The sequence below is a fragment of the Portunus trituberculatus genome, chromosome 30 (assembly GCF_017591435.1).
Source record: "Portunus trituberculatus isolate SZX2019 chromosome 30, ASM1759143v1, whole genome shotgun sequence".
NCBI lineage: Eukaryota > Metazoa > Arthropoda > Malacostraca > Decapoda > Portunidae > Portunus > Portunus trituberculatus.
Window position 1 is genome coordinate 8,102,750 of NC_059284.1, and position 13,429 is coordinate 8,116,178.

At 45.8% G+C, this 13,429-nt stretch overlaps 1 protein-coding gene across 1 annotated transcript in view; it reads left to right on the forward strand.

Moving 5' to 3' along the window:
- The window catches only part of LOC123510856, a 13,470-nt gene extending 1,170 nt beyond the window's left edge, over positions 1–12,300 (forward strand). The window contains exons 1-3 of the mRNA XM_045266297.1: positions 1–433; positions 11,082–11,974; positions 12,013–12,300. The exon at positions 1–433 is cut by the window's left edge and continues 1,170 nt beyond it. Of these exons, the coding sequence (XP_045122232.1) occupies positions 1–433; positions 11,082–11,974; positions 12,013–12,300 (1,614 nt within the window). The remainder of the gene's footprint in view (positions 434–11,081; positions 11,975–12,012) is intronic.
- Positions 12,301–13,429: the final 1,129 nt, after the last annotated feature.

The following is a 13,429-nucleotide window of genomic DNA, read 5'->3' on the forward strand; positions in this document are numbered from 1 at the left end:
GTGCTGCCCTATGATGTGGGGCACCTTGCCCCTGACTCCCCACCAGGCAAGCTTCCGAAGCCCCCCACCTGCGTGTCGATGCTGGCGGTGCCCGAGGAGGTGGTGCCGCCCCCCAAGGACGCTCCTCTGAAGGGCCTCGTCAACGGTATCAGTGAGGCGCTGATAGACAAGGTGCTGAGCGAGTTACCGCGCCCAGTGCCGCGAGGCGAGGAGGAAAGCGCCCCTGAGACCTCCTACGTGTCCTACAAGAGCCAGCTGGACCCCGAGGAGCGGCGTCCCGCTGGGCACCATAAGCGCCAGCAGGAACAGCAGGCCCTCTCTGCCTCGGGGCCACCACTTCTCGGGGACGCTGGTAACAGTCCAGCAGCCGCGTCTCAAGGGCGTGACGACGAGGACGTGAGCGACGAGAACCTGCCGCTCACCACCTCGGCAGGTCCGTAGCAAGGAAGGAAGAGGGGAGGGAGAGGGAGGGAGCGGCGGCACTCAAGCCTCACACATTAGGTGCTCACGCCGCGCCCTCCCGGCCTATCAAAATTCACTTATCCTTCCTCTCCACCAATCGCCTCACGCCGTAAATAAGACACGAGACGGCTGGCGCCCCTCAGCACCATTACGAGAGAGAGAGAGAGAGAGAGAGAGAGAGAGAGAGAGAGAGAGAGAGAGAGAGAGAGAGAGAGAGAGAGTCATTAGTGTCGAGGATGCGACAACAAACAACCATTTACTCCACTAATAACAATCATCGTAATACATTTCCTGAATGTTGTGGCCAAAGAAAACGGGAACGAGGTCTGGAGGGCAGACTTCCCTTAACTTGCCCCTCCCCACAACCTATCCAAAGCTTCCCTCTCCTCACACAGTCCCCACAGGCCCCCCACACCCCAAACACCCCTGCCAGCCTCCCTGCGTCCATCACTCGTCTTATGGCCGTCACAAGTTTTCCTCTCCCTGACAACTCAAAGAATGGCCCCACTATATCACAGTCCCCGCTTCTCATGTGTCGCGGTCTTGGAAACTCATCAGATATCAATCCTTTTTATTCGGCGTCGCTGTACTTTTGGTTACTGTGTGAGAGGTATTTGGGGTGACACGACAGACAGCTTCTTTAATTAATTTTGACGCGAACTGAGAGAGTTTATGTTAGCTTTGGTTAACTTTGCTTAGGTTATCTGACTTCCTTAAACTGAGTCTTAGTTAGGATATCCGAGTCACGGTCGTGTTCAGAAATGCCTTTCCCTCACACTCCGACAATTTTCCAAGACCTCAGAAACAACAAGCCCGGTTTTCAAGACTGTTTCTCCTTTTAATAAAGTAGAAATCTTGCCAATCTATCACTAAAACCATAAAAAATACTCTTAAAAACACGAGTATATTCAACTGGAGCCTTTGGAAAGCAGTGATGGTGAGAGAGCAAAGCGTTTCAGAATACATGCCTTAAATCGACAGTGGCCGCCGCTTGACCTCACCGTTGCAAGTCGCGCCCCGCAGAACTGTATGTCCGTTACTCTGCCGTTGTCAGCCGTGGGTCGAAGCCGCGGGAGAGACTCAGGAATACAAAGCAACATTAACACAGTAGTAATTCTATTTAGGGAAACAAGCAACAGTAGAAAAGTTAGGCTAGGTTCGGTTAGATCCGAATTAGAAACGAAAGCATTCACTATTTTTTGTTAGTCTTTATCCTGTTTTTTCTTGTTACTTCCTTGTTACTGTTTTCCGCTCCTTTTACCATATGACTTTTTCCTCTTACTTTCTTGTTCCTTATTTGTTATTACTTTCTTCCCTTACTTTTTCCATGTTATTTTATTTTTCTGTTACTTTCTTTCTTGTTACTTCTTACTTTTTTCCCTTTACTTTTTTATGCTACATTTCTTTCTGTTGCTTTCTTTCCAGTTACTTTAATCTTACGTTTTTCCCTTACTTTTATCATATTACTTTTTTTTTCCCCCTGTTGCTTTCTCTCCTACAGTCGTGCGCGTCACTCAATGTCCGCATTTATAAACACATTGCCCTCTCACCACGACTATTTTCCAGGGCCACAGAGATGATTAGCGGGGTTTTCAAGCGTGTTTCTCCAGTTAACAATGCAGAAATCTTGTCAAACTACCGCTAGAACCGTAAAAGCACCTTTAGAAACACGTACAAATTTAGATAAAACCCTTTTGAAATAGTGGAGGTGAAGCATAGAAAGTGTTTGAGAATACGAGGCTAGCCCACACAATTACGGGGAGAGAAGGTGAGGGGATGATGGTGAAGGGGTGAAGGTGGGAGGGTGAAGGTGAGAGGATGAGGGTGTGAGGGTGTGAGTAAGATGGTGAAGGTGTGAGGGTGAGGAGGTGAAAGAAGCACTGAATGATTCTCACGTTCATTCACACAAGGCGCAGTGAACAGTGGTCGTGGTTGTCAATGAAGAACTAATGTCTCCATGTTGGTACTGAGTTTTCCACGCTGCTTTTCCTTACATGGTGAAAAGAGTCATGTAATATGTAGATTGTTATTACTGTTGCTGTTGTTGTTGTTGTTGTTGTTGTTGCTGTTGTTGTTGTTGTTGTTGATGTTGTTGCTGTCCTCCTCCTCCTCCTCCTCTTTTTCTTCCTCCTTCTTCTCTTATTTCTTCTTGTTAAGTCGCCGTTATCAACATATTCTCTCTCTCTCTCTCTCTCTCTCTCTCTCTCTCTCTCTCTCTCTCTCTCTCTCTCTCTCTCTCTCTCTTCCACTTTTGGCTCCGAAAAGAAATGACATGTATATTATTTATTGTACAAGGGAGAGGAGGAGGAGGAGGAGGAGGAGGAGGAGGAGGAGGAAGAGGAAGAGGAGAGAGAGAGAGAGAGAGAGAGAGAGAGAGAGAGAGAGAGAGAGAGAGAGAGAGAGAGAGAGAGAGAGAGCGGGACGGGGAGAGAGAGGGAGGGAAAAGAGTAGGGAAGAGAAAAAAAACATACGAATGGAAATAGAATAAAGTTAAGGAAATGGGAAAAATTGATTGATTTATATGAGAGAGAGAGAGAGAGAGAGAGAGAGAGAGAGAGAGAGAGAGAGAGAGAGAGAGAGAATCCATTAAACTTCGCCTCTTTTCTTCGTTTTCCGATTTTAACACAGTGTTCTACTTTATGATTCAAAGAAAACGGGCGTCAGGTGGTGAACTATTCATGTTTATTGGAAAGTTGGAGAGGAAAAGTTTGCGAGAGAGAGAGAGAGAGAGAGAGAGAGAGAGAGAGAGAGAGAGAGAGTGTGTGTGTGTGTGTGTGTGTGTGTGTTTAAGTTCTGAACCAATCAGCAATAAGCAGTAATGATATTGTAATAATAGTAGTAGTAGTAGTAGTAGTAGTAGTAGTAGTAGTAGTAGTAGTAGTAGTAGTAGTAGTAGTAGTAGCAGCAGCAGCAGCAGCAGCAGCAGCAGCAGCAGCAGCAGCAGCAGCAGTAGTAGCAGTAGTAGTAGTAGTAGTAGTAGTAGTAGTAGTAGCAGCAGTAGTAGTAGTAGTAGTAGTAGTAGTAGTAGTAGTAGTAGTAGTAGTAGTAGTAGTAGTAGTAGTAGTAGTAGTAGTAGTAGTAGTAGTAGTAGTAGTAGTAGTAGTAGCAGCAGCAGTAACAGTAGGAACAGTAGTAGTAACATCAGCACTTATACAACCGCCTTTAGTGTAAGTTACTGAGGTCAAAAGGACATTTCCACGCTTTTAATGACAATGTAGTACGAACCCAACACCAAACACGAGGGCCAGACACCAGACAAACCGTCTCTGTGACCTCTGAAAACCTCCCAACCACGCAGACGAGAGAATCGGAACATTATCAACACGAGAACGCAATCTTAGTAACCACGAAACACGTACACACTAGACACCTAAAACACCCATGAAAACGAACAGAAAACCCACGATAGTATATACTTGTTTACCTATCCACTCTCATACACTAACATTATCAAAACAGGAACCACGAAACACTCACGTACACACTAGGCACCTAAAACACCCATGAAAACCAAACAAAACCATCACTGCGACCTTCGAAAACCACGACAGCACATATCTGTTACCTATCCACTGCCATACGCTGTCACTCACACTCACTTCATCTATTCACTTCCGCAATACAAACTGGTGACTCTTACAAGGATAAACAATAGTAATTCGCCTCATATTTAATAGCTTTGGTTTGCCGTGTTGTGACTGAAGCATCAGTGGAGGGGATGAGAACAGACACAGCGTTGAGATATCGGTAATAGACCAGTATTCAAAATCGCTCTTCTCTCACCACGCCTGTTTTCCAAGGCAACAGGTATGACTTGCTGAGTTTTCAAGAGTGTTTCTTTAGTTATTGATGCAGAAATCTTATAAATCTGCCTCTAGAACCGTAAAATCATCTTAAGAAACGCTATTGTCTCTCACTACGACTATTTTACAAGGCCACAGAGATGATTCGCGAGGATTTCAAGAGTGTTTCTTTAGTTGATAATGTACATATCTTGTCACTCTGTCTCTAGAAACGTAAAAACACTTAAAAAACACAATTTTTCTCTCAATATGACTATTTTCCAAGACCAAAGAGATGATAAGCTGGATTTTCAAGAAAGTTCCTTCAGTTGATAATGCAGAAATCTTGTAAATCTGCCTCTAGAAACGTAAAAAATACCTTTAAAAACTCGTGTAAATCTCAATAAAGCCTTTAACAGTGGAGGTGAAGCACAGGAATGTTTGAGAATATAAGCCATAGTGTTGTGGTGAAGGTAATTACTCGTCTCATCCTGCCTGTGTTGTCCCTAAGGCGAGGTTCGATGCTGCGGTGCCTCGAGTGTTTGTTATTCGAGAGATGAGATAATGGCCCTTACTCAGATACGTTCTACTCTCTCACCACGACTATTTTCTAAGGCCACAGAGATTATTAGCGGGGTTTTCAAGAGTGTTTCTACAGTTAATAATGTAGAAATCTTGTCAATCTGTCTCTAGAACAGTAAAAACACCTAAAAAAACTCGTGTAAACTTAAATAAAGCTTTTTAAAATCGTGCAGAAGTGTTTGAGAATACGAGCCAATAGAAGGAGAGATGAGGAAAGGGGGAGGGATGAGAGGGAGAGAAAGAAGGGGAGGAAGGGATGGAGGGAGAGATAACAGGTTTATCTGATATACTATTATTACCATTATTGTTATTATTATTATTATCATTATTATTATTATTATTATTATCATTATTATTATTATTATTACTATAAACCTTTTATCATTTACTTTCATTCATGTTACGTCTCTCTCATGTTATCTAATTCTCTCTCTCTCTCTCTCTCTCTCTCTCTCTCTCTCTCTCTCTCTCTCTCTCTCTCTCTCTCTCTCTCTCTCTCGTATATTATCATTCATTTCTCCTTTTCCTTCTCATTCAGTCTCATTCAATAGTCTTTCCGTCTCCCTCTCCCTCTCCCTCTCTCCCTTTTCTCCCTTTCCCTCCCTCTCCCTCCTTTTCCTCTTCTTTCTACAGTGAGTTGGCTCTTTCCCATACACCGTAATTGTAACTTCCTGTAGTCTCTCTCTCTCTCTCTCTCTCTCTCTCTGGATACAAAGAGAAAACGTTTTTATTTCAATTTCAGTAAACAATAAAGAAAAGAGAGAGAGAGAGAGAGAGAGAGAGAGAGAGAGAGAGAGAGAGAGAGAGAGAGAGAGAGAGAGAGAGAGAGAGAGACTTACATTATCAATCGACACAAGTTCGGGAATAAATATTAAAACCTGACCAACAAAAACCTTCCTGGAAAAAGGAAAAAAAAGAAAGAAAGAAGCTGAAAGTGGGACACAGAGAGAGAGAGAGAGAGAGAGAGAGAGAGAGAGAGAGAGAGAGAGAGAGAGAGAGAGAGAGAGAGAGAGATGAGGTTAAATGAATGGGAGAAGGAATGGAAATATGATGAAGAAGAAGAAGAAGAAGAAGAAGAAGAAGAAGAAGAAGAAAAGAAAAGAAAAGAAAAAGAAAAAGAAAAAGAAAAGAAAAGAAAAAAGAAGAAGAAGAAGAAGAAAAAAAAGAAGAAGAAGGGCAAGGAGAAGAAAAGGAAAAAGAAAAGAAAAAGAAGATGGAAAAGAAGACGAATAAAAACAGCAGGAAGAAAGAGAATAATTCCTAAAAAAAAAGATGAGAACATGAAAAAAAAATAAATAAAACAACAAAAATAACGATAAGAAATAAAAGAAAAGAAGAAGAAGAGGAACCCACCGAGACAAAGACAAGGAGGAGGAGGAGGAGGAGGAGGAGGAGGAGGAGGAGGAGGAGGAGGAGTACCTGGACAGAATATAATCTCACAGCCTTCTTCCAGCCCCCACCTTGAGAAGTCCAGCGGAAAATGTTTGAAGGAGAGACGGACGAGAGGAATTAGTGAAGGGAATACATAGTTAGGAACCACCCCTCTCTCTCTCTCTCTCTCTCTCTCTCTCTCTCTCTCTCTGTTCAATCTACATTTTCTTTCGTTTATTTTTGTCTTTTTCTTCAATATTTTTCTATCCATTCTCTCATCCTGCTCTTCTTTCTACTCTCTCTCTCTCTCTCTCTCTCTCTCTCTCTCTCTCTCTCTCTCTCTCTCTCTCTTATCTTTCGTTTCGACATTTTTCTTTAATTTCATACCATTTTCTTTCTCTTTTCTTCATTCGCTACATCTCGTTTTTCTTCCTTCTTTCTCCCCCCCTTCCATCTCTCTCTCTCTCTCTCTGGCTTTCATTAGAACAACAAAACATCATCATCAGCATTTCACTGTCCCCATAACGAACGGTTGGCAACACACAAAACACATATCCAAAAAAGAGACAGAGAGAAAAATAAAAAGAAAACGGAGAGGCTCTTTTTTGGGGGTTAAAGGGGAAACTCCTATAGAATTTCATCTTCCGGGGGTGTGACATATTACCAGTGTGTCTTGTATTAAGGTTGTAAATGATATGGATACGGAGGAGAAAGGATGCTGGGGAAGGGGATAAAAGAAGAAGAGGAGGAGGAGGAGGAGGCGGTGGCAGCAGTGGTGGTGGTAGGGAGTTAAAGGAGCAGTCAACAATAACAGGAAAGGGAAGGAAGTAGAAGGAATGTGAAGAAGAAAGAAGAGGAAGAAGAAAAGAGGAAGAGAAGGATGTGGAGGAGATGAGGAGAAGAAAAAGCACTGTTATATAAGGAAGAGGAAAAGGAAAATGAGAGGAATGAGGAGAGACAGATAAAAGAAAGGATGGAAGAAAGGAGGAGAGAGAAAGAGGAGATAGGAGACGTGTGGAAAAGGAAGAAAAAGAAAAACCAACGAAAATAAAACGGATAAATGGAGAAAGAATAAACGGGAAGAGGAAGAAAGGAAAAGAAGAGTGATAAAGAGACAAGAGAATAAAAGGGAAAAGAGAAAGACAAGACAGAAGAAAATAAGAAAAAAATAACGAAGGAAAGGAAGAAAACTGTGTGTGTGTGTGTGTGTGTGTGTGTGTGTGTGTGTGTGTGTGTGTGTGTGTGTGTGTGTGTGTGTGTGTGTGTGTGTGTGTGTGTGTTTAGTCCCTTTAAAATTCTACTCTTGTCTGGTCATTTTTTATACTGATATTTGTTATTTTTTACAATCTTACTTTCTTTTTTTTATTTCTTTAGCTGTGACAACTCCGGCTTGCTAATGACTGCTCGATACCCCCACCTCTCTCTCTCTCTCTCTCTCTCTCTCTCTCTCTCTCTCTCTCAACTTTTCTGCCTTTCAATCACAAGCTGGAAAGTAATTGCACCATATTTTATCAAACAAACTTTTTTTTTCTTTCCGTCTCTCCTTCCGAACTTGAAATATGCCTAGAGAGAGAGAGAGAGAGAGAGAGAGAGAGAGAGAGAGAGAGAGAGAGAGAGAGATCATACAAATAGACAAGAAGACGGAGAGACAGACAGACAGACAGACGGACGTTACCAGAATGAAAACAAATACTTATGGTTTGGCTGACCTGATATTATCTCCTCCTCCTCCTCCTCCTCCTCCTCCTCCTCCTCCTCCTCCTCCTCTTCCTTATCTTCTTTATGCTTCTCTACTAACAATACTACTCATCCTCTCTCTCCTCCTCTTACACCTTTTGTTCCTCCTTTTCCTCTTCCACCTTCTTATCTTTCCAGTACTTCCCTTCCTCCTCTTCTTACAAAACCACTACCACCACCACCACTACTACTACTACAACAACTTACTACTACTACTACTACTACTACTACTACTACCACTGCTACTTTAAGAGCGTAAGGTTCAAGGTAGTTTTTGGGGAATGTATTTCAAGTCAACATTTACATTCGAATGATTTCTTGGCCATAAAACCTCCTTGGCTTGGCTGAGTCCTGGCAACCTTTGTGGAAACCATCGTGTGTGTGTGTGTGTGTGTGTGTGTGTGTGTGTGTGTGTGTGTGTGTGTGTGTGTGTGTGTGTGTGTGTGTGTGTTACGTTTTCTTTCACTTTCTCCCCCATTCGTTTTGCTTTTTTTAGTTCTCAGTGTTCGAGTTTATTATTACTCTCTCTCTCTCTCTCTCTCTCTCTCTCTCTCTCTCTCTCTCTCTCTCTCTCTCTCTTTCTCTCTCTCTCTCATGGTAAAAAATTAAAAAAGAGATAACAACGTGGATATGAAATTTATAAGATTACCCGACCTGTCATCTCTCTCTCTCTCTCTCTCTCTCTCTCTCTCTCTCTCTCTGAGTAAGATGAACGACCGCTTGGCTAATTGAGGTCGTGAATCAGGATAGCAAAACGCGGAGGGGGAAAGCGACTCTCTCTCTCTCTCTCTCTCTCTCTCTCTCTCTCCGGTGATGCGTTATTGTCATTTTTATCGCTTTTTTCCATTAATGTTACAAGGCTTTTTATGTTTTTGCTCTTCTTCTTCTTCTTCTTCCTCCTCTTCTTCTTCTTCTTCTTCTTCTTCCTTCTCCTCCTCCTCGTTCTCCTCCTCTTCCTTCTCCTCCTCCCACCATTTTTTTCGCCTTCTCTTCCATTTACTTCTATCGCAACTATCAAGAGAGAGAGAGAGAGAGAGAGAGAGAGAGAGAGAGAGAGAGAGAGAGAGAGAGAGAGAATGACGAATACCTCCCAGTCTTATCAAACACACAGTGAATAATGGTGCAAAACAAAAGGACAAGAAAGAAAAAAAAGAGAGAAAAAAAAATAAGAATGATAACAATGAAGATAATAAGAATAAATAAAATAGAAATTGGAAGAAAGACAAAAAAAAAAAAAAGAAACGATAACGATGACAAAAAAAAAATTAGGTGAAGAGAGAGAGAGAGAGAGAGAGAGAGAGAGAGAGAGAGAGAGAGAGAGCTACCGGAATCGAGTGTGACAATCAATGTATTGGAAGCAGGAAACTGAAATGACCATCCTCTCGTTGACCAGCCGTAGGAGGAGGAGGAGGAGGAGGAGGAGGAGGAGGAGGAGGAGGAGGAGGAGGAGGAAGTGAAAGAAAGAGGAAAGATGAAGAAGAGGAAGTGATGAAGGATATAAAACGGAACAAAAGGTGAATGGCATAAAGGAAGAGGAGGAGGAGGAGGAGGAGGAGGAGGAGGAGGAGGAGGAGGAGGAGGAGGAGGAGGAGGAGGAGGAAGAGGATGAGGAGGAAGTTATGATGCGGACAGCAAGAGACAATTGGAGGAAAGTGGAGAGCAGAGCAATTGTGGTGGAGGAAAGTGGAGGAGGAGGAAAAGTAGGAGGAGGAGGAGGAGGAGGAGGAGGAGGAGGAGGAGGAGGAGGAGGAGGAGGAGAAAACCTTTGCAGAGTGGGTATTGGTATGGCAGAGAGAGAGAGAGAGAGAGAGAGAGAGAGAGAGAGAGAGAGAGAGAGAGAGAGAGAGAGAGAGAGAGAGAGAGAGACGCTGATATTATGGCGGAAAATGCGAAAATTATTCTTTACGGAGGCACAAACAAAAACATCTATACTGAGTTGGTGGAGAAGGAGGAGGAGGAGAAGGAGGAGGAGGATGGGAGAGGAGGAGGAGGAGGAGGAGGAGGAGGAGGAGGAGGAGGAGGAGGAGGAGGAGGAGGAGGAGGAGGAGGAGGAGGAGGAGGAGGAGGAGGAGGAGGAGGAGGAGAATCTGCGGGAAGGTTGTGGTCAGACGGTAAGTGCAGAAATGGACGAGAGAGAGAGAGAGAGAGAGAGAGAGAGAGAGAGAGAGAGAGAGAGAGAGAGAGAGAGAGAGAGAGAGAGAGAGAGAGAGAGAGAGAGAGAGAGAGAGAGAGAGAGAGAGAAAATTCGATAATGACGGCATGATGAGGAATGTGGACATGTGTGAGGTGCGGGGGCGTTAGGAAGGTGGCTGGGCGTGTGTGTGTGTGTGTGTGTGTGTGTGCGAGCGCGCCTGTATTTCATAGAATTATTGTAAAAAGATATTTATGTTACAAATGTGTTGTATTAGCCACAACGATGTAGTGATTTTTACCTACATTGATACGTACACACAAATATACACAGGTGTTGATATGCATAGCAATACTTAGAATCAAACACCAGCATTAATTCTTACCAAATATTTCTACTAACTAATTAACTAAGTAATTCATTATTATTATTCATTATTATTGTTATTATAATTATTATTATTATTATTATTATTATTATTATTATTATTATTATTATTATTATTATTATTATTATTATTATTATTATTATTATTATGATTGTTATCGTTATTGTTATTATTATTATTATTATTATTATGATTTTTATTATCATATTATCTTATTCACTTATTTATTCTATTTTATCCATTTTCTATTCTTTGCTGCGAGTAATCCTCTGATATGCCCGGCACACTGTCCAAAGCATTTTGAAATTCCCATTTATGTGTGTGTGGAAATTTCAAAATGCTTTGGACAGTGTGCCGAGCATATCAGAGGATTATTCGCAGCGAAGAATAGAAAATGGATAAAACAAAATAAACAAGAGAATAAGATAATATGATAATAAAAAAAAAATAATAATAATAATAATAATAATAATAATAATAATAATAACAACAATAATGTGTGTGTGTGTGTGTGTGTGTGTGTGTGTGTGTGTGTGTGTGTGTGTGTGTGTGTGTGTGTGTGTGTGTGCGAGCGCGGGAGTGTGTGTACTGCAGCAACAGTAAGCTACAGTGGTCTCGTGTGTTGCAGGCGTGGCCACCTCGCCGACGGAGACGCAGACGATATCTATGGCTGGGGTGCGCGGTATGCGGCAGTACACGGTGGCGTCCTGGCTCACCCTGGAGGCGCCCCAGCCCTCGTCCCGTCCCCTACCGGAGCCTCCGGCCCCCCACGATCTGCTGGCGGCCAAAATACAACAGAGGGACGTTTCCACCACCTTCAGCCTCACCAGGCCGCCGCCACACTGCCCCAGTGTGACAGAGGAGGCCCGTCACAGATCCCCCTCCCGCCAACAGGAGCGCCCACCGCCGCCCGCCAGTCCCCGGGGCCAGACACCTGCACCCAAGGGCGTGAGTGATACCCGCGGGCCGCTGACCCGGCAGCGTTCAGCGCCCCTCCAGCAGCAGCAGCAGCAGCAACAGTGGGAGCAGCAAGAACAGCAGTCTCCGTCACGCCCCATCGGTCAGCGGCATCAGGAAGACGGAGGGACGAGCGGGTGGGCGTGGGAGGCGGGGGTGTGCCGCGCCTGCCTGGCCGCCCTCTCGCTGCCTGACGTGCATAGCGCGCCCCTACTGCAGCACGGTGCTCCCCCCGCCTGGCCCCGAGGCCCCCACGGCCCGGGACCCGCTGTGGCCGCGGCCTCGCCCCGCAGAGGCCGCGGCCATGCCGGGTACTCGCCGTTCACAAAGACACCGATGAGTAATGTGAGTGAGAGACCGGTTTACCGCAGCCTGGAGAGGGGCACGAGGCGCCGGCCGCTGCCCCCTCCTCCCCACCCCCGCCCCCTGCCCCAGGATGCCCCGCATGGCCCCGCTCCCTTCAACCGCCACAGGTCGCCGCCCCCGCGCCACGAGCCACCCTCTATGCCCTCCGTCAGCCTCTTCGTGCAGCAGCAGGAGAGCCTCAGCCACGCCCACAAAACAGTTCTTTGCGCCACCCGCACCGTGCCCACACACTCTAGCGCCGTGAGGGCGCCCCAGCTCTGCCGCCGCGGCAGCAGGAAGTCAAGCCCACCATGGCGGCGCCCGCCACGCCCCAGGCTCCTCAGGCCTGCGTCACGGACTCTGGTGACGAGGAGGAGGCGAGCAGTTCCAAGTGTGAGGCCGCGCCGGTGCGTTCACGGGGCGGCGGCAGCGAGGACGAGGAGGACTCAGGCAGTGAGCAGGACGACGCGGACATCGAGACTCACGCCACGCAAATAATCGACCTGGCGGAGTTGCACGGCCAGAGCCCTTGCAAGCCCTCCTGAGGCGCCGCGCTCTGTCCTCCCTGGCCTGGCCTGGGCTGGGCTGGGCAGGGCTGGCCTGGGCTGGGGCTCAACCTGCGGAGGCTCACGACCTGCCTCTGCCCCGCCTCCCGCTCGCCCTCCCACCACCCCACACCCCGCGACCTGTCATCAGCCTGCGTGAACATAACTTAGAGCGTCTTGGTGGAAAGTTGTCCTGTTCTCTGCTCGTATCTTCCTCAAGTTAGGGAGAAAGGAGGAGGAGGAGGAGGAGAAGGAGGAGGATGGGGAGGAGAATGGGGAGGAGGCCAGCGAGGCTCGTCATGCCCAGGAAGCAAAACTAAAGGAGCAGAACCGAAGTCATTTCCCAAAGTGGATGGAAAGAAAGAGAAGAGAAGAGTCGACACCAAAATACTTCCTTCTTAGTTACCATCCCTCCCTGCCACCCTTCCTCCCTCCCTCCTTCCCACCTTGCCACCCTGCCTCCCTCCCTACCTCTCACACAAGCCACAACGCCCTCTCTCATCCGGCCACGAAGCCTCCCTTTCATCCCATTAGGAATATGAGAGGGAGATGAGAGGGAAGATGGAGAGAGAGAGAGAGAGAGAGAGAGAGAGAGAGAGAGAGAGAGAGAGAGAGAGAGAGAGAGAGAGAGAGAGAGAGAGAGAGAGAGAGAGAGAGAGAGAGAGAGAGAGAGAGAGAGAGAGAGAGAGAGAGGAAAGATAACCTAGGGGTAATAGAAAACCTCTGTATATAGGATCGCTTGTGTGTGTGTGTGTGTGTGTGTGTGTGTGTGTGTGTGTGTGTGTGTGTGTGTGTGTGTGTGTGTGTGTGTGTGTGTGTGTGTGTGTGTGTGTGTCTCCAGCCCTTTCTGCAATATCATGTACATACCAAAGCTCGTGAACAGCCCAACTATTGACTAAACAAATATAAGTTAAGTTAAAATACCTTAATTCTTACCTGACGGAGCTCAACCCTTTCTTAACCAGCGTCCGTGTACCTGCAGAAACTCTCTCCCAGGTAACCTAACCTAACTCAAGGTTCTGGAGGTAAAGGAGACAGACGGAGGAGAGAGAGGGGAGAGAGAGAAGGTATTTCCTCCAGAAGGCGCCGTGGTAGGAGGGAAAGAGTATGAGAAAGGAGAAAAGAGACG